The 21,955-nt window shown below is 41.5% G+C and overlaps 1 protein-coding gene across 1 annotated transcript in view; it reads left to right on the top strand.

Annotated features, from left to right (window-relative positions):
* The window catches only part of LIN7A (lin-7 homolog A, crumbs cell polarity complex component), a 103,419-nt gene that overhangs the window by 39,789 nt on the left and 41,675 nt on the right, over nt 1-21,955 (top strand). The window contains exon 2 of the mRNA XM_044277262.1: nt 18,236-18,354. Coding sequence (XP_044133197.1) covers nt 18,236-18,354 — 119 coding nt within the window. The remainder of the gene's footprint in view (nt 1-18,235; nt 18,355-21,955) is intronic.

A 21,955-nucleotide genomic window follows, 5' to 3' on the forward strand; every position in this document is an offset into this window, starting at 1 on the left:
AAGTTGTAACAGCAATGCCACTGTTGGTCCTAGAGGCTTATTTACATTTATTAAAATATCATTTTTCTCAGCAATGCAGGGGACATATGAACATGGGACCAACACAGATGCCTTCAGCTGCCAAGTGCACATGTAACAGGTCGCCAGTTCCATAGGTACAGATCTACTGACAGATGCCCTTTAATAAGTACTTAATAACAATTAAGAGTCATTAATAGTAATGACAATTGTAGAACATCTATTATTATGACTCTATGTTGTAACATTCCTTTTTTAAATTATGCTAGAAGTTATTCATTTTTATCAGCTTGTAATGAAGGTCCAGATGGATGTTATCAGTTGGGGGTGTCCCTTCACAGTGACATCTAATCAGTGCTGCCAGTGGCAGACAGTGCAGGGACACATCCGCAACTGGTAACTCCCATCTGGACCTTGATTACAAACTGCTATTATTCATAGCTTCTAGTCAGAAATGCAAAGCAACCAATCAGATACCGACTCTAATTTTCAGAGGTGCTTTGAAGGATGAAAATAGCATCCTACACTAATTGGCTACTATGGGCAACCATTCCATGTAGGGGTGGGCGATATGGCCTAAAATCTATATTGCGATATAATTTTAAGCATGTGCAGTATGCGATATATATTGCGATATATTCTATATTTTGGGGGGGTTAAACATTTTTTTTACTTTTTATTTAATAACTATTAGTTATTTAATTACTAGAACCCCTGTCCTATTCACCCTAATAGAGCTCTATAAGGGTTAATAGGACCTCACACTTTCCCTGCTGCCCTGTGCTTAGTGCACACATCAGCAGGGAGCTGACCATGGCAGCCGGGGCTTCAGTAGCATCCTGGCTGCCATGGTAACCGATCAAAGCCCCACGATTACACTGCTGGGGCTCCGATCAGAAGCTGTCACCCTGGGGCCACTGCCACCAATAATTCAATCATGTGGAGGGGGGGCCTGCAATTAAAGGGAACCTGTCACCCAAAAATCGTCTATCAAGCTGTTTACAGTACCTTATAGTGCTGTGTCCTCGTTTCTCGATGCACTTTTTCTTCGTTTTGCCGCATGTCTGCTCATTCAGAAATCGTAGTTATATTCAGCTGCTGCCCCGTGCTGCAAGTCAGGCTTGAAGTCACGGGGGCAGCGGCCTCGGCGTCTTCCATGGCCCTCTCCCCGCCCCCTGCCTCTGTGACTGACACCCGAACATCCGAATCCGGGACCGCGCTCAACGGCCGCATGCGCAGTAAAGGGCGGCAGGAGCGCGGTCCCGGCTGCCGCGCGTACTACGCGCCGTCTTACTTTCGCCGCACTGCGCATGCGCCCGACATCCTGTATCAAACGCGCCCGCGCCCAGATGCCGGGCGCGGGCGCGTTTGATACAGGATGTCGGGCGCATGCGCAGTGCGGCGAAAGTAAGACGGCCCGTAGTACGCGCGGCAGCCGGGACCGCGCTCCTGCCGCCCTTTACTGCGCATGCGGCCGTTGAGCGCGGTCCCGGATTCGGATGTTCGGGTGTCAGTCACAGAGGCAGGGGGCGGGGAGAGGGCCATGGAAGACGCCGAGGCCGCTGCCCCCGTGACTTCAAGCCTGACTTGCAGCACGGGGCAGCAGCTGAATATAACTACGATTTCTGAATGAGCAGACATGCGGCAAAACGAAGAAAAAGTGCATCGAGAAACGAGGACACAGCACTATAAGGTACTGTAAACAGCTTGATAGACGATTTTTGGGTGACAGGTTCCCTTTAATAAACTACTTAGAAGAGGTGGAGTAGAAGGGAGGGACTGTGGCCACTGCGCCACCAATGAATATAGTTAATATGCCTGAATACAAACATAGCCTGCATGTGCCAGCCATATCCCATACTTGGCCTCTATTACTGTGTGTCGTGATCCACCGCAATTAACCCCTCAGGACCTGAGGGGTTAATTGCGGTGGATCACAGCATGCAGTCATAGAGGCCAAGTATGGGATATGGCCGGCACATGCAGGCTACGTTTGTATTCAGGCATATTAACTATATTCATTGGTGGCGCAGTGGCCACAGTCCCTCCCCTCCTCTCTGTTCTCATTGGTGGCGCAGTGGCCACAGTCCCTCCCCTCCTCCTCCATTCTCATTGGTGGTCAGCGGCAGCCGCACACAGTGGGGAGGGAGGGACTCCCTCATTCTCCACTGTGCCGACTAAGGATCACATGGTGCGCGCCGAGAGCGGCACATGCCATGTTCTACCGCGATATGGCGATATAAACAAAATCTCTATCGTTGGCCAAATTTATATGATTTATATTGCATATCGTCTATATCGCCCACCCCTAATTCCACGTTTGCTTTGCATTAGTTTTGATAACCTTCCCCCAAATAATTTTATTTTTCAGACCATTTTCTTTTCTAAGGAATGCTCTTTCATTTTTCAATCCAGTGAGGACTAATAAGATGAAGTCATGTCCACGTTACATTGTATTAGTAAACCGCATTTGGTTTGTTCTGATGATTACCATTATTTGTAATTCCTATATTATCATAATATATTAGACAGGTAGTCATGGTGGTGAACATCTCTTCTGTCGATAAGGATCAATACCCAGAAGAACGATTGAATATTCAAAAGGGAATCTGCCACCAGTTTTATTCTAAAATAACTCCTAAGTCCTACCAGCTCCAGCACATGCTATTGAGTCCTGATATTCATGAGTGCCCGGCTTTTACTTCCCCCTGCCACTAAGTGACATATTTTTCTTACTGCAGTCAGGGGCATGTGGGCAGGGACAGCTGGGCGTTCATGAATATTTAAGACTCATGTTCAATATAAGATTTTCGCAAACCAGCTTGGTCCATTAAAGTAAGTGACCCTGCATTTTGCTAAGGGGACCTGTCACTAGTTGTTCTTCTAGATGTCGTTCTTAGTTAGGACACCATAGTTTGTTAGGCTGTCTGACCTTGTTCTCAGGTATCAGAAATCTACAGTAAGCATAAGAGTCGTCCATTGCCCCTATAAACTTGTTATCCTTATGTAACTCAGCTTTTTCATAACAATCGATTACAAGCCTTCACGAGAGATTTATTGAGCTCTCAGAGGAGTGTTTAACATATTCCAAGAGTAATAAAGTAATAATTTCAAACTGTGTGATGAGTATGTGTGGTAGAGGGCACCGTCACTTGAGATGCACCACAATTTATTTTTACTCTGGCTTGTTCATATAGTATCTATCTATCTATCTATCTATCTAATTTGGAAAAATTCCATGGCACTCCCAAAAAGTAATTTAAAAATAGTGTTCTTTAATCACCAAACAGCGACATTTCAGTCCTCTTACTTGGACTTTTCTCAAGCAGTGACAAAATACAATGATGCTTGGATATAGGCCCCCACAGGTTAATTGATCATAATACATAATAAACACAAATCAAATAAAAAAAACATAAATGTAAACACAGATATAATTTTAATAAGACATCATAAACATCTATCTATTGTAATAGAATTAGCTCACAGGATCACCGTCTCCTGGGATAGACGGGTGCTTTTGGCACACAAAACACAGTCCAGTCCAAGCAAGTTTGGTAACACTGGCCTCAACCAGTTTTATTAGCTTTTGCAGACAAAAATATTAAACAAAACAGTACAAAATAATAGAAATACCTGGCCGTCTGGCCGCTACCTCTATACACCAAGCAGTTCCTAACTAAAAGAAGCTAAGCCTTGTACCCAGCACCATAAACAAAACACGCAGTTGTATTTTACTCACATCAGAGCTTCCCAGGAGCAGAGGCCTCAGCTAGTGATCTGTCTGCCCTTTTATAGCACACCCAGCTTCTCAGGTGATTAGCCACAGTTACAATTCACTGAAAAAAAATGCACCAAAATGATACACAACTGTCTGACCATACTAGCTAATTCCTCAGTCCGATATTAAAAGCTGAGAACTTTGCCAATATCTTCCAGTCAGGAACATATCGGAGCCCCTCATGCAGCACGTCACGGTGTCTCAGCACGCATGGGGTCCTACCACTAAGCTGCCCGTGGTGTGTGAACAGGGTCTGAACAGTGTAATTAACTCACAGCCAGGCTCCAGGAGTGCTGAGTGCAAGGATGCCTGCTCTCCTGACCTTTGTCTTCTGTTCTGGTCTGTCTGTGAATGCTGTGCTCCCTGTTCCTCATGGGTTCCAGGCATGTTTGTATAATGTCTTTTTGTCTTGATCTGTCTGTGAATGCCATGCTCCCTGTATTTCTGTTCTTCATGAATTCCAGCGATGTTTGTATGTCTGTCTAGGAATGCCATGCTCCCTGTTCCAGATGGGTTCCAGGTAAGTTTGTATGTCTGTCTGTGAACACCATGCCTACTGTTATGCATGGGTTCCAGGCATGCTGTCTTTCTGTAAAAGCCATGCTTCTGGTTATACATGGGTTCCAGGCTCCATGTACCCTCATATGCATGGGTTCCACGCTATGTAACCATGTTTCTATGTTGTATTGTCTTCATTTCCTATGAATGCCATGCTTCTGGTTCTGCATGGGTTCTAGACATGCTTATATTTCTCTGATTATTTTCTGATCTGTCTTTGTTTGCCTGCTCCGTGTACCCTGATTTGCATGGGTTCCTGGCTATGTGGCTCTGCCTATGATCCTGTATCCTGGTCTTGTATAAGAACAATGTTCTATACTGTATGCCTGGATTGCTTGTGCCTTGCACCAGTTGTCTCTGCTTCCTTGCAAGTCAGCTGCCAAGTGTACCAGGACCATTCCAGAATATAGTGGTCTGGTCGACCCCCTGCGGAGGAGACCAGATCCCTGTACCAGATCCCACCGTTCTGATATTGATGACCTATCTTGAGGATAGGACATCAATATCTGTACTTCAGAGGACCCCTTTAATAAACAGCCTTGCTGTTGACTTTTCTAGTTTTGGCTATGTGGTATGACAGTGAAAAATAAATATGAAAAATAAGTTATAATTGTTTAAAACACTGTATTAAACACCAAAATCTACTTTAAGATTATACATTACATTGCATTAGTAGAATAACATTTTAACACATTTTATTGTATTTGATAGACTTGGGTCTTTTATAATTGTTTAAAACATAAATCCAATGTTCTTCCATTGTCTTGTTATCAAATGTTATCTCATGGCTTGATCCTATTTGATAGAAAGAGTATATTTTCAATTTAAGAAAACTTAAGTACAAAGCCTCATCCTGCTTCACTGATACATCCAGTTTTGGAAACGATTGATGCTATTACACTGAAGTCACAAAAATAATCTGTGCACAGCACTGCACAAACAGATTGAAGTGAGGATGGCCACAGAAGTGAGCAGAACCTGACAATTTTGCTATCATTGTACAATGTTGTAATATGTGTCATGCAGGCTCTCTAATATCTTACAACCCCAGGGGTTAGTGGGTGTTAGATTTAAGCATTTAAAGCCTTTGAGTCTTGGGAGAAAAGCAACGTCTGAGGCGTCAGGCAGTAGCTTATTCCTTTGTCCCCACTGAAATAAACTTGTGTGCTGGACCCAACATGTCTATGAGGGGGATTGTGAGAGAGAGCTGTAAATTGTACAATAATTTGGCCAAATGCTACCTTATGTGCATGGCTCCTGGAGTTTATTATATTTTTAAGACCTACCTGATATACATGTTTGCAAAGGCATCTCATTTAAGATAGTTAGAGCTATGGGTTCTGCAGTGTGCCTGGAGGAAGAGGGAGGATAGGAGCAGCAGTAGTAACAATAATGGAGATTGTAGTAACTCATTCTGATGCTCCCCTGGGCCATGCACTGATGAGAAGGGTGCACATTTCTTGACTTTGGGGCACTCTCTAGCCATTGGAATTCTTCTGCCTGGTGGCGGTTTGAAGTGCCAAGCAGGGTTCCCTAAAACATGGGGCAATGATGCACTGTGATGCCTCTGAGGTTAGTGCACACAATAATTGGGATGTGCTGATCAACCTCTATTTTTTCTTTGCAGCCTGCATTGGAAGTGTGACTGACTCCATTGGTTGTGCACTCCTAACTAACCTGTTTGTCCCACACACTGATTTTAATTAGTGCAAGTGTCAATCTGCTTCCTGCTCTCCCTGAATTTATTGGAGGCCATTGGCAGGTAAATATGGAGTGGTCTCAGCATGCATGTGGAACCTCCATTCCCAGAATTTAATGGAGGTAATTGTGGCACCAAAAAATGTATATTATAGAGTGGACACAGCATGTATGTGGAACCTGCATTCCCTGAATTTAATGGGGGCTAGTATGACACCAGGGGAAGTAGTATTTGGTGAAAGTTCCTGTCCTAAAGAGATCGGCTTGTCGTTGGCGGATAGGCACAAATGATTTTGTACAAAATGTATCTGCCAAGAATCTCACATTTATAATGTAGGATTAACATTAGTGTATTTTCTATAGTGAGTATGGCATTATTGTATTTGCTTGATTATTTGTATTTGCAGAGTGCTGTTGCATTGTGTTTGTTTTTTCTTTCACACAATAATGAGGTGTTGCCAGTCCTACCTAGCAACAGTAGCTAGGAGACTCTCACTCCATATACAGACTATGGGGCATATACCATGCAAGAAAGCACAGTACATTGACCCTTTGCAATGCAAGCCTCAGTGAAGCAAAGTGGAGGATGTAAGTGGTAGTGGTTCTGGCTGCAGTAATAATTCACAGTGGCAACAATCACACCAATGCTCCCTAGGACCAGGGGAGTAATAGGAAGGCACACCCTTTCTTCCCTTAGGGCATACCCTGATATTGGGGCTCCTGCCTGATGGTAGTTGGGTTGCCCTTGGTGTTGTGGGTTTGGTCAAGGTGCAGGGCAGGAAATGTAGATGCTGTGGCTGGAAAGGTGTTGGTGTCAGTAACCAGGCCAAGTGTAGAAAATAAATGTCTCTCTCTCTACTACAGTGCAGAAAGGGAGTTGCAGTAGATCCAACGGTATCAAAACACATTTCCAAACAATTGACAACCAAAAACTTCCCAGATAGAAATGTATGGATAAAGGCCAGGATGGGGATTGGAGTACTCCTTCCTCTATCTCACCAAAGTCTCTTTCTCTGGAGACTCTGAGCTGGCAATAATGTTCTTGCATGGTTGTCTAAAAATCTCCCAGCTGAGGGGTGCAGGATAAGATAGGGCTGGCCAAACCAGGTTAATGTGTGGACAAGTTTTATTACAAACCGGATTCCAAAAAAGTTGGGACATTATACAAATCGTGAATAAAAACTGAATGCAATGATGTGGAGGTGCCAACTTCTAATATTTTATTCAGAATAGAACATAAATCTCAGAACAAAAGTTTAAACTGAGAAAATGTACCATTTTAAGGGAAAAATATGTTGAATCAGAATTTCATGGTGTCAACAAATCCCCAAAAAGTTGGGACAAGGCCATTTTCACCACTGTGTGGCATCTCCCCTTCTTCTTACAACACTCAACAGACGTCTGGGGACCAAGGAGACCAGTTTCACAAGTTTAGAAATAGGAGTGCTCTCCCATTCTTGTCTAATACAGGCCTCTAACTGTTCAATCGTCTTGGGCCTTCTTTGTTGCACCTTCCTCTTTATGATGCGCCAAATGTTCTCTATAGGTGAAAGATCTGGACTGCAGACTGGCCATTTCAGTACCCGGATCCTTCTCCTACGCAGCCATGATGTTGTGATTGATGCAGAATGTGGTCTGGCATTACCTTGTTGAAAAATGCAGGGTCTTCCCTGAAAGAGATGACATCTGGATGGGAGCATATGTTGTTCTAGAACCTGAATATATTTTTCTGCATTGATGGTGCCTTTCCAGACATGCAAGCTGCCCATGCCACACACACTCAAGCAACCCCATACCATCAGAGATGCAGGCTTCTGAACTGAGCGTTGATAACAACTTGGGTTGTCTTTGTCCTCTTTGGTCCGGATGACATGGCGTCCCAGATTTCCAAAAAGAACTTCGAATCGTGACTTGTCTGACCACAGAACAGTCTTCCATTTTGCCACACTCCATTTTAAATGATCCCTGGCCCAGTGAAAACGCCTGAGCTTGTGGATCTGGCTTAGAAATGGCTTCTTCTTTGCACTGTAGAGTTTCAGCTGGCAACGGCGGATGGCACAGTGGATTGTGTTCACTGACAATGGTTTCTGGAAGTATTCCTGAGCCCATTCTGTGATTTCCTTTACAGTAGCATTCCTGTTTGTGGTGCAGTGTCATTTAAGGGCCCGGAGATCACGGGCATCCAGTATGGTTTTATGGCCTTGACCCTTACGCACAGAGATTGTTCCAGATTCTCTGAATCTTCGGATGATGTTATGCACAGTTGATGATGATAGATGCAAAGTCTTTGCAATTTTTCGCTGGGTAACACCTTTCTGATATTGCTCCACTATCTTTCTGCGCAACATTGTGGGAATTGGTGATCCTCTACCCATCTTGGCTTCTGAGAGACACTGCCACTCTGAGAAGCTCTTTTTATACCCAATCATGTTGCCAATTGACCTAATTAGTGTTAATTGGTCTTCCAGCTCTTCGTTATGCTCAAATTTACTTTTTCCAGCCACTTATTGCTACTTGTCCCAACTTTTTGGGGATTTGTTGACACCGTGAAAATTTAAATCAACGTATTTTTCCTTTAAAATTATACTTTTACTCGGATTAAACGTTTGATCTGTCATCTACGTTCTATTACAAATAAAATATTGACATTTGCCATCTCCACATCATTGCATTCAGTTTTTATTCACAATTTGTTTAGTGTCCCAACTTTTTTGGAATCCGGTTTGTAGCTATATCTGTCTCTCACTGCAGTAAAATCCCTATCGGCCTTAGGACCCATTCACCATATATTTGGGTCCGTGTGCTATCTGCAACCGTACTTCTGTTCCATGGCCCCCCGCAATTGTGGACAAGAATATGCATTTATATTATGCAAATGAGCCTCTAGAAGCAGGGGAAGTGGTAATATCTCTATCTATTTATCTATCTATCTATCTATCTATCTATCTATCTATCTATCCTATCTGTCTCTCTATCTATCTATCTCTCTTTCTCTCTCATATCTCTCTTTCTCTCTCATATCTCTCTTTCTCTCTCATATCTGTCTATCTATCTATTTCTTAGTCTGATCTTATGGCAAAGTAGAGGATCAGTTATGGTACATGCTAATACAATATGTAACCATGAACCCTTTATCTTGTTTATATTTAGATTTTTATATTGATGTTTGCATGTATTATTTGTCTGGAATTATTGGAATCTGTACAATTTAAGGGGTTTTTAATTGTCCATCAACATCTTTTAAAAAAAAAAAATCATGTATGAAGGTAGCTGTAATTTTGCAATGTACTTCTTTCACTTTTTTGCTCCTGTCTTGTGTTCTGGGCTGTGGTCACATGACCATGTCCATGCTGCTCTTTCTTATTGCCATGTTATGTCCATGGGCGTGTGAAAGCAGCAACAACAGCAATAATAGGGAAGTGTCTGTATAGCTGGGTGGGAGGAGCTAACTGGGCATTTTTAGGGTGGTGCTGGAGCTGTGGCCAAGATGGAGAAGTTCATCATGAGTTTGGTTGGATACAGTAGCAGGATGGAAAGAAATCAGAGTGATTTCTTTACATGGTGAAAACGGGTCAGGAGAGTCCAAACTGAAAGAAAAGCATGGGAAAGATGTACATGAAGTAAACAGCTATGTGAGCATATCCGTTAAAAACCATAATAATCCTGCATGTACATTGTTTTATAAGAACTTTCTATATGAATCTGTCAGAAACATAATCTTGGCATACTCTATCAGATTATCTACAGTATGTATAGCTTTTTTTATGCTGTATTGTGTGCAGTAGTACAGTGATATTTCCCCTAGAAGCATTTACCAATATAACCACATTATATCATATTGCACAGAAGTGGCACATGCAGTTCCTACTATGGAGTGGAGTGGATGCTGTGTGCCACCATACAACTTCCTATACATTTCTCCACCATGTACAGTGTATAAAACTTTATATTGGGTTGCATAAAAATTTTATTTTTCAAACATGATCAGAAAGGAGTGGGGTGGATAAATCATAAAAATGTATAAATATAAAATCACTTGCATACCAAGTGTGCATCTATTTAGACAAGCCTGGCAAGCTTTTGAATAATACACAATACCTAAGGTACACCAGAACAGGTTCACTGCAAAAGGTTAACTGTTATACTGTAGTATTGTTGAGTAAAAGTTTTCTGATTTGCTGTATTTGTGCACTAAACAACATTGTATAAATAAGTCAGGGTTAGAACTTTGACTCAACCTCTTTTAGGTTGCCAGGAGACAGACCTGGGTCTGCTCCCTGGCTAGTCAGTCAACAGAGTGTATGTGCTTAGCTGAGGAAGAGAGCGGACCTATTTGTTCTTAATCCTCAGAGCTAAGACTGAGATCAGAACCTCCATTTCTATGATATCTAAGGCTAAAGCTACTTTATCCAAAAGTGCTCCAGAAAGAGAAACGAATATTAAAAGGTCCAGCATCTCATCACTTAAAATGAAAAGGAGCAGAGCACATGATAAGAAGGAGCATTAGAAATAAAAATATTCAGTAAGGGCTATACCTGCTCACCTTGTTTGGTTAAGCTCAAGGCATAACATCTTGTATCGCAGATAAAGAGATGATCCCAGTGGCTGAATGCTGACCAAGCTCAAGGATAAGCAGGATGAAACACGGATAGTGGGGAACAGATATGGACATCAAAGAGGCACTGCTGACAGCAGACACTCATCGGAATATTTAAATATAGAAGCTTTATTGTGTAAAAACAATAAAGCATCATTATTGGAATATTCCAATGAGGGCCTTCTTTCAGCAACGTTGCTGTGATCTTGATATATATTCCCCACTACCAAGGTCCACTATCTGCCAGGCCGTGCATTGGAGTAGACAGTAAGGTATTGTTCACGTTTATGGGAGACTTTGCTAGCGTGAAAGGGAACATTGCTCACACACTTTTCCACACTTCGAGATGGTTTGGCCAACCATAACTTAATTCTGAAGTCCTCATCCTGGAAATTACAGAAACATCTACTACGAGCCTCAACTGCATGCCTAAGGTTCTGCAGAGAGACTATAGAAAGAGACAGAGGGAAGGAGTACTACATTCTCCATCATTCCCTGCTATCAATACATTGCTATTGGGGAAGAATTGGCTGTAATTTACATGGAATTGTGCCTTCATACTGTCAAATATACTACTACTCCTATTCTGCACTTTATTTATTTAACTGGCCTGGTTACTGACTCCATCACCACCTGCCTGCCACTGCTTCTGCACTCCTGCCTTACACCCTGCCAAAACACTTAACACCAGGAGCACCTCAATAACCACTAGGCAAGAGCCCCAACATCACAGTGTGCCCAGAAGAAGAAAGGCCCTCCTGTCACGGTATGACCCTACTGGGTATCGGTGTGAGGATTTCCACTGTGATCTGTGTGCTTTATTAGTATTGCCAGAGCTACTACTACTCTATCTTTCATTCGCGCCTCCTGGGCTTGATGCATACTGAAATGGTATCAAACATACTGTGCTATGCTTTGTTTTAAGTATGTATTCTGTACGCAGAATCTGCAATAGATGTGTAGCATGTTGTAGTAACATGGACATGATTTTATGGGTGCAGAGAATGCAATCAACACTTAAATACATATCTGCCCTATAAGAGAACATCAACTCTGTTACATGTGATAGATGGGGGGCTTCTTACAGATTTTGCTTTGGGGAGCTAGAACTTAAAAGGAATATAGACTCCCCTTAAAGTTCTGTATACAGATGTTCATTGTTTGCCTGTGGTAAGTATGATTTCATCATTCATTAGATATTTTGAAATAGCTTACACTAAGATAGCATGCTTAGCCCTTTAGAGCCCATCATCGTGCATACCTGCTTAAACATGAGAACATGCATGTGATCAGAGGTAGCAACCAGTTCTTGTTTATCTCTGCTTAACCAAAAGCAATTTATGGCCTCATGCACACTACCCTAGTTTTGGTCCACTTTTTTTGCGGATTAGATGCAGACCCATTCATTTCAATGGGGCCGCAAAATGGTTGCTCTATTTCATGGCCCCGCAAAAAAGATAGAACATGTCCTATTCTTGTCTGTTTGGTAGGCAAGGATAGGACATGTCTACAGAAATTTCAAAAATAAATGGTGGCATGCACTTGGCTGGAATCCGTGTTTTGCGGAGCCTCAATTTGTGGACTACAAAACACTTACCTTTGCTAACCAATCTAATGTTATGCTCAGTTTTATCTTATGGGGAAAAAGGTGAAATAAAGATCAAGCTTGTGAAAAAAACATGAAATGTCTCATATGCTTTGGACTTGGCAGGCTTGAAATCATTATTAGCAGAGATTGTAAAGAACCATGTGTACTGTAAAATGCTTTATAGTCCAATAACCGTTGTAACATTGTGCTATTCCATAAGATATATGGGTTAACTAACCAATATATATTATAGCAAGAGGTCTGTTTGTGCAGAAAATTACATTGCAGCTTAATGATAGTTGATTCTACTTCAAGTGTCTTTTGTAGTGTTGATCGCGATTATTCTAATCGCAAATTTTTATAGCGAACATCAGCACTTCGAGAATTCACTAATATTTAGAATATAGTGCTATATATTCGTAATTGCGAATATTCTATACTATACTTTACTAGATAAGAACCTTCCCAGCAGCCATTTTCTGCTGTTTTTTGCAGTTCTGAGAGACCGAGCAGTGTTAATGCTGTGCTCTGTGCTTTCATCTGGATCCTATTCCTTATCCAATTACACTAGATAGTTAGCTGATATATATATATATATATATATATATATGTAATACAGATAGTTAGTGGGAGATAGTCAGTGAAGGTTAGATAGTGATATAGTGTAGCTGATTCCAGTGCAGGGTGTTAGGTAGTGTGATAGGAATTACTGTTTCTTTGCTGTCCATTACATACATGCTACAGACATAGTGCTGTGATATCGCAACAATACTAGTGCACCAATCAGTAATATCTACTCAGACCTGATAAAATGTGATGTTGCATGTATTGCTCAAAAAATATGCACATCTTTAGTGCCGATTTGCACAATCGCGAAAATAATGACTGGACATCATTCGCAAATTTATAGCAAATATTATGAGAAAAATTAGTGAAATATCGCGAAAAACTAATATTGGCTATGCCGCTCATCACTAGTCTTTTGAAGTGTTCTTCGTGATATTAAGACACTCCATAGTCCCTGCATTAAATTTCTACATGTTTCAAATCTCTGTAAAGGCTGTTTATATTTTTAAAGCAGTTACAGAAGGTGGTAGTCATTGTGAGCAATGTGCATGGTATGAAGATAACACTGGCCAACACTAATGCCATTCAAAGCTTTTGGATACTTCCCAGCAAAAGATTTGTAGAGCGATAGTTATTAACAATGCTAGCAGTGGTCTTGGATTTACCAATGTGTGAATTTACAAATATGTATATTGGTTTACAAACCCCAAACCAGTAAAATGAGCTTCACTTAGCTCAAATGACAATGTAAATCTATTTGTATCTTCAAACCGTGAATGCATGGGCGGTTAACCCACTGAGTGTAATAATGAAGTTAAGAGCCAAGTGATGATATTCTTGTATGAGAAGACTGTATAGTAACATTTAAGAACACGGAAATCCTTATCTGACCTCAGCAAGCAGGGGAATGTTCGTTCTTGTAGCCTGTTATTTTCTTCATGTATGTTGTATATAAATAAAATTATCTCTGCTAAACCGATTTTGTAGCATACCTTTCTGAAATCATGGCTTTCTCTAGAGGAAAACAGATATCTCTTACATTTGTTAAAACCATGAATGCACAAATTTAGCAATTTCGGAGCAAAATGAAGTGGCATTCCAATTACATATTAGTCTATGGCCACACAGTCAGGTTTCTGCTTGCAGTTTTTAAGTCAAAATCAGGAGTGGATCATAAAAGGAGAGAAAGTATAAAGGACAGACTCTAGTTATCCTCTTTTTTAAATTCACTTCTGGTTTTGGCTTCCATAACTGTATCCAGAAACCTGACCCTGTTTTCGTACCCTTAAGGTGGTCCTACTCCTACGGTAGCTGTCAGCTGAACACCCATTCAGCCAGGGGCGGATTGGCCATAGACCCTAGAGGGAAATTTTCCTGTGGGACTATGTCCAGGGGGCCTCCCAAGCCGCTGGCGGGAAACATTTCAGTGGTAATTAGGCACTCATGTACCCAGCCAGTGACCACACACGCCCTTCTGAATTCAGCTATGGCCCGTATCTCACCTCCTAAGCCCCCTGTTCTATATCTTAATCAGACATAACTGGAGAACAGAAAATGGCAACTATTGATGGCTAACGCAGAGGGACAGCTTTTGGGGCAATATATTGTGCTGCACTATGGTATTTGGTATTTTGTGCTATGGTATTGCTGACCCCCTATTTGTGTTGCCCCACCTCTTGTCAATATAGACACTCCTACAACATGGAGAATAACCGTGGAGCCCCAGTTATGCGTCTTCAAAACAGTGAAAGTCAGATATCCCTCAAAGGAAGGAAAACCAAGCAAAGGGGTGTCCCCATTATAGAGATCACCAGATTCACCATATTAAATGGCCACTTGGGACTCCACGGCTATTTAGCATATTACTGTTTCCCAGGGAGATTTGCACTTTGGATTGATGAGTTTAGAAATGAGGTTCCACAGTGTTATTTTATGGCTGGTCTCCCTATGATCAGTTATTGCTTTGTTTGACTCCTACAACATGGGGCTACTTTTAGGTTGTTTTTTTTTCCAGGGCCACCTTAGGTTCCCAAACTGCCCCTGCTTTCAGCCAATAGCTATTCATGCAGACTAGAGATGAACTGAAGAAAATAATAGAACCCTTAAAATATATACTTTTATTGGTATACTTAAAACGACCCTTATTGGTCAACCCTAATTCAGAAAAACCATGGGTCTAGAAGCAGGAATAAATGAGGATATAACCATGGGAGGAAAGACTCTTTCCCTGCAATGGTCCTAGATAATCCTCAGCCCGGAGGCATCCCCTAAAGGTGAGGATCCTCTGTCCCCGTACCTGCCCTAGACAAATGGTACCCTGTTACCCCTATGCATTTCCCCCAGCATTTGGGTTCATCAGGGGGTACAAGCACAGGGTCAAGAAAGGGCTAATCAAAGGCAGTGACTGTCCCACCCCCCACTTCTCCAAACCTGTGGAGGGGAGAAAGAGGTTACGCCTGAGGGTGGGGCTGGTTGATGCCTAGATATTCGATGTGGACATGCAATCCAAAGTTACTGTGACCAGGTTCCTCAATTGTGTCCATGTAATCCTGCGCTCAGCCCCACCTGAGGTGCCAAGATGCAGCGGACTAGAGATTAGCAGTCGATTCGTCTCATCAGCAGGACCTCTTCACCTGTAGGGGGCAGTCCGCTTAGGTGAAATATCTGTGTGTGTTTTAACAAACTGTTTATCTGTTTATACATTTTGATAATGGGCTAGTGTAGCCTGAAACGCGTCAACATTTTCTCTGGGTTTGCATCCTGAGGTGAAATAAAGATTCTGATTTTATCATACGGCAGTGCTGGAGCCTTTTTAGTGCCATTATTAATGGTGGGATCATTGTTATGTTTATTAGAAGTTTTACAGATTTGCCTAGAGGAAATCTTGAGGCAGAGAAGACAGCAGCGGTCAAATTAGGGCGGTTGCCTGGTCTCCCAGCTAGGTAGCTGTCTTGTGCCCCCGATATGATTATAAATTCACTGCTGCATGCTAAAAAGACTTTATCTAATCATGTCCTGGGCTTGGTGACCTGACAGTCCTCTGCTGCTTTGATACCAGTTCAGTCTAGTGATTGCAGTAATACACACAGTAATTGCACTTACCACAAATGGTTTGCATATAGCAGGGATGACCAACCTGCGGCACTCCCACCATGCCCTGCTGTAGGCTGATGCCTTGATGTAGGCAGTCTGGACATGCTGGGAGTTGTAGTTTTGCAACAGATGGAGAGCCTCAGGTTGGCCATCCCTGGCATATAGTGTCATAGGCTACATTCATATGTGCAGAACCTTCATTGCAGATTCTGTGAAAAATACCAGATAAGGCCTCTTTCACACTACAGTATGTTGAATTCAGTGTTTTGCGTTCCGTTTTTCACGGATCCGTTGTTCCGTTTTTTGCTTCCGTTGTGGTTCCGTTTCCGTTCCGTTGTTCCGTTCCGTTTTTCCGTATGGCAAATACAGTATACAGTAATTTCATATTAAAAATTGGGCTGGGCCTAACATTTTCAATTGATGGTTCCGCAAAAAACGGAACGGATACGGAAGACATACGGATGCATTTCCATATGTGTTCCGTTTTTTTTGCGGACCCATTGACTTGAATGGAGCCACGGACTGTGATTTGCGGCCAAATATAGGACATGTTCTATCTTTTCAACGGAACGGAAAAACGGAAATACGGAAACGGAATGCATACGGAACACATTCCGTTTTTTTGCGGAACCATTGAAATGAATGGTTCCGTATACGGACCGTATACGGAATGCAAAAAACGGACCATATACGGAACGCAAAAAACTGTAGTGTGAAAGAGGCCTAAAACAGCAGACTGTTCTTTTTTTCCCCACCAAAATGATGTTCACCATAACACAAACCCTACGGATCCCAATATGGTCAAATGGGTTTGTCTGCCATACACGTAGGTAAAAAAAGAAAAGAAAATAGAAGCTCCATATTTTTTTGCGTAACGGGCATGATTGGTGCCCCAACAGGCCCCATTGATTACAATGGGTCCATTGTTTTCCACCATGGGGTCTGGCATTTGACTAGACAAAATAGCACATTATGCTACACTGGTTTGATCAAATAGTGTTTACTTACACTATCCATAGTGGCCATATCACCCACCAGCACACAAGACTAGAACGAACCATGAGACTGTCGAATGAGATAAAAAAAGTCTACAGCCTCTTTGATTGAGCGGTATATGCACACTTTGGGTCCATTCACACGTCCGTAAGTGTTCTGCAAATCCGCAAAACACGGACACTGCCAATGTGCACTCTGCAATTTGCGTACCGCACATCGCCGGCACTATAATAGAAAATGCCTAATCTTGTCCGCAATTGCGGACAAGAATAGGACATGCTCTATTTTTTTGCGGAAACGGAAGCATGGATGCGGATGTGCGGATCCGCAAATGCGTATGCGGATCCGCAAAAGCAGATGCGGACAGCACATTCCGGCCCTATTGAAAATGAATGGGTCTGCACTCGTTCCGCAAAATTGTTGAACGTATGCGGACCCATTTTGCGGACGTGTGAATGGACCCTTAAAGAGGTTTTCCTTTTATTGATCTGTTCTTAAAAAGCTCTAGCGTAGGATTTGGACTCGGCTCTAAGCTCCTTCCCATTTAGGGTAAATGCACATGTTCAGGATTTATGTGAGGACAATCCGCAATGAAATCCGCAGGTGTTCTCAGGGAAATCTGTGCGGTCAATCCGCATCAATTGGTGCAGATTTGGTGCAGAATTTTTACTGCCCCAATTGAAGTGAATGGATAAAATCCAGACAGGAAAAATAAAATAAATTGACATGCTGTGGCTTTTAAAATCCGCACTGTAGGTCAAAATCCTCACGGAAAAAAAAAATCTGCATTGTGTGCATGAGAATTTCAAATTCTCATTGAATACAATGTACATGACTCACGGTGCAGATTTTCCGCAAGCAAATCCATGCAAAAAATCTGCACGCAATCCTGATTGTGTGCATTTAGCCTTACAGTCAGATTTCTTGATGTAGTTTTGGAAGCCAAAACCAAGAGTGGATCATACAAGAAGAGAAAGTACGAGGACAAACGCTACATCTCCTCTTTTTTTAAATAAACCTCTGGTTTTGGCTTCGAAAACTGCATCAAGAAACCTGATCATGTGGCCGTACCCTTAGAGCCAGAATTTTAACACATTGTATGCTGCAAAGCTAAGCTCTTTATGTGCTGCCACTGTTTAGCAGCATCTAGTATTAGAGTGTGACCCCTTTAAATTTTGAAAGCAAAGTGGCAATCTTCATTTCTTGCCTGAAACCCCTTGCTTATAATCCTGGAATCACTGTCAGCAGTAAGCATCTTTTCCTCTGAGCCCCTCTGCTGTGAAAGGCTTTATATTTGCTTGCCTGTGCATAATAATTGTTTTTTCGTTTTCTTATTCAGATGTTGCTCGAGCTGTAGAATTATTGGAGAAATTAGAGAATTCGGGAGAGGTGCCAATTCACAAGTTACAGTCTCTGAAGAAAGTCCTGCAAAGTGAATTCTGTATTGCTATAAGGGAGGTATGATAAGGTCCATGAATGTGACGTAGGCCTTATTCACACAATCAGTGTTCTGCCAGTTATGTCTATCAGTGATTGTGAGCCAAACCAGGTGCGGCTCAACAGAACAGTAGCAAATCTTTCCATAAGGCTACATTCACAAGACCGTATGTATTTTGCGGTCCGCAAAATGCTGATTCGCAAAAAATACAGATGACGTCCTTGTGACATCCGTGTTGCGTTTGTTTTTGGGCGGATCCATTGTAACAATGCCTAGCCTTGTCTGCAAAACAGACAAGAATAGGACATGTTCTATATTTTTTGCGGAGCTACGGAATGGACATATGGATGCGGACAGCACACGGTACATTTGCTGACCCATTTAAATGAATAGGTCCTCAATCCTCATCCAATCCGCAAAAAAAAAAAACGGAACGGAAACGGAAACTAAATATGTTCGTGTGAATGTAGCCTTATACTGTATCTCTGTATAGGCTCCACTATTGGAAAATCAATTTCTTCATAAGTGCAGATTTTTATAAAGTTTCCGATTTTTTGGTGTGAATTAATGTGCTGATTTTGCAGATTTCCTGTATGAGAATCTCTCCATTTAATTCAATGACAAACTGACTCTGCAGTGGAAAATGCTGCGGAAAAATCTTAAACAAAATGCACGTGTTCCCCTCATGTTTGTGTGGGTTTCTTCCGGGTACTCCGTTTCCTCCCACACTGAAGCAACATACTGATAGGGAACGCAGATTGAATATAAAGCAATTAGTTAAATTGACGGGCACTCTTTTATCCAAGGCTGTATAGAGGATACAAATATAGAATAGTGCAAATAGTATAGTGGAGAAGTATAGTAAAGAGAACTGATTTTATGTGACCACCTTAATATTCGTGAACATCTAATAATATGATTGAAAATAAATAGATTAATAATTAATTGTTGTTCTTATAGTGGTGTATAAATTCCAGCATATATAAATAAATAAATATTAATGCATAAAACTCTGATAATTAATATAAAATTTAATGAAGCAAAAAATAATAATTTGATGAAAATCAACGATTAAAAATAGTTCAAGAAAGTCAATCAGTGTCCCTATATATTGCCGATTAGTTCAGTATTTCCATGATTAGTAAATGAACTTGCTTTTTATCATATTAATCAGGGGATAAAATGTCTTCTTCAGTGATTGTGAAAAAAAACTGCTAACAAAATATATCAGAAGTATAAAAAATATGGGAAATGTAAAAAAGTTTATAAATACGGTAATATATAAACAATATATAAAATTGGTGATTGGTGTTATAGGATTGATTTTTTCATAATATTGATTCAAAAAAGTGAAAAAATACAAAAATAATTTAGAAAAATAGGTAGATTGAATAATTATAATTAGAGATGAGCGAACTTCTCAAAAATTAGATTCAGCCGGTTCGCCAAATTTTCTCGGGGCGAATCACATAAAAAAATAGCTATTTCCTGGCAGCAGAGAGCCTGTATAGTGTTCTAGAACACTGTGCCTTGCAGTAACACGCATAGGGAGTCTGCTGTGGTAGTGAAACAATACTGTGAGACAGTATGACTCGCACATGACAGGCGTCGCTCTTAGAATTATTGCAGACTTCACTTATTTGGGCAGTCACGGGGCCAAAACTGACCAAATAACTAAAGTGTAAACTCAGCCTTACAGGTCGATGCAGAGGCCCAAGATCCTACTATAGCATGAAAGAGCACACTTCTTTTATATCGTTGTCAGCTGATTCCACGTAGATGTCTACAGAACCTGTTCTTTTAAACGCTTATACAAATTGAGCCCTTCCCCCCTGACATAGTGGAGAGGGTGATATAGAAACACAATGTAATATAGATGCTCACCCGTCTACTGTCAAACAAGGTGCTCAAAGTCTAACTGACCCAGTCAGAAAAAGAGAGAAATTAAAATATATTGTTGGATAGACTGGCACACTATATCTGGTAGCAAGTAGAGGACAGAAAAGTGGTGTTAGGTGATTGGTAATTTATTATCCTGATATAGGGAGATAAGTATATGGAGTCCTACATACAAAAAGTTTACACGCATATAGCTCAATTTATTAAGGTAAAAACTGATAGTAAAATAGTGAAGGAATAGTAAAAATGGAGGAAAAAATCTAAAATATAGATGTAAAAAAAAATAAGGGTATTTATATGGGGATATAAATTCACGCCTTAGAGGAAAATAATTGTGATAAAAGAACAATAATGACTCAGTGGAAAATATTTTTGATCAGTAGAAAGTCTTTTTGTTCAGAAACTTAATGCAGTCAATTATCTGGAGGGTTGGTAATAGTCAATACTCCAAGATCTAGTAGTAGTCAATATTCCAAAAATAAGGAATCAATGTTCCAAAGAGTTAATTGATCCAGCTGGGGAGTCCAGTTGGTCAATAGAAAGAAAATTGTATAGAAACTAATGTGGGCCTATGTGGTCAATATTCAGAAGTCTATAGCAGGCAGGTGTTGTATATATCGTTCCTGTGGCGTCCCACAGGAAGATAACACACTGTCTGCTCTTACCTCTCTGATGTCTTCAAAGATTGCTGGCCGATGTCTGTTCTGGCAGCAGTCTTCTCTCCGGGTGTGTTAGGGACAGTGTCCACGTGGTGTTGGGCTTTGCGCGCTCACAGTGTTTGGCGTCCCACGTGGTCTTATGTTGACTCGGCGTATCACACGCTGCTGAATGAGTTCAGAGTGTCACGTGGTTGCTCTGCACTGATAGTATATGTCGGGGAGGCGTGAATTTACAGTATATCCCCATATCAATATCCTTATTTATTTTTTACATCTATATTTTTTATCTTTTCTTCCATTTTTACTTTTCCTTCACTTTTTTACTATCAGTTTTTACCTTAATAAATTGAGCTATAGGCATATAAACTTTCTGTATGTAGGACTGTTTATACAAAGAATTTTAATATAGATCTCCATATACTTATCTCCCTATATCAAGATAATAAATTACCAATCACCTAACACCACTCGTCTGTCCTCTACTTGCTACCAGATATAGTGTGGAGAGTGGGGAGGATGTCAGCAGCAGTGATGGCCAGTTCGCATTGTTCGCCCGCGAACATATGCGGGCTGCCATCTTTTTTCCCAAGTCCGGCGAGGCACAGGTAAGCCCTTACCTGTGCGCGAGCTGGTCTGAAAACAAGTGCGGTAAGCGGGAGCAGGCAGTTCTGAGAACAGCCACCGGGGGCCTCCATCAGGCTGTTCTCGGAACTGCCTGCTCCCGCTGACCGCATTTGTTTTCAGATCGGCTCGCGCACAGGCACAGGTAAGGGCTTACCTGTACCTCGCCGGACTTGTGAAAAAAGATGGCAGCCCGCATATGTTCGTGTGCGAACAATGCGAACTGGCCATCACTAGTCAGCAGTAAGTTTGTGTTAACGTCACTGATTATTTTGCCCTTCCTCTGATCTGTAAGAAGACTAACCCCCAAAAAACAGATCCTGTCTGTTGAGCATCCGCCTTCACTTGGTCAGCATTTGGTCAGTATCAGTAATCCATCAGCATTGCTAAAGCAAAAAAAAAAACAGGAGTGGATCCAAAACAGAGATAACACGTGAATAGA

Source organism: Bufo gargarizans, chromosome 2 (genome assembly GCF_014858855.1).
Source record: "Bufo gargarizans isolate SCDJY-AF-19 chromosome 2, ASM1485885v1, whole genome shotgun sequence".
In the NCBI taxonomy this organism is placed as follows: domain Eukaryota; kingdom Metazoa; phylum Chordata; class Amphibia; order Anura; family Bufonidae; genus Bufo; species Bufo gargarizans.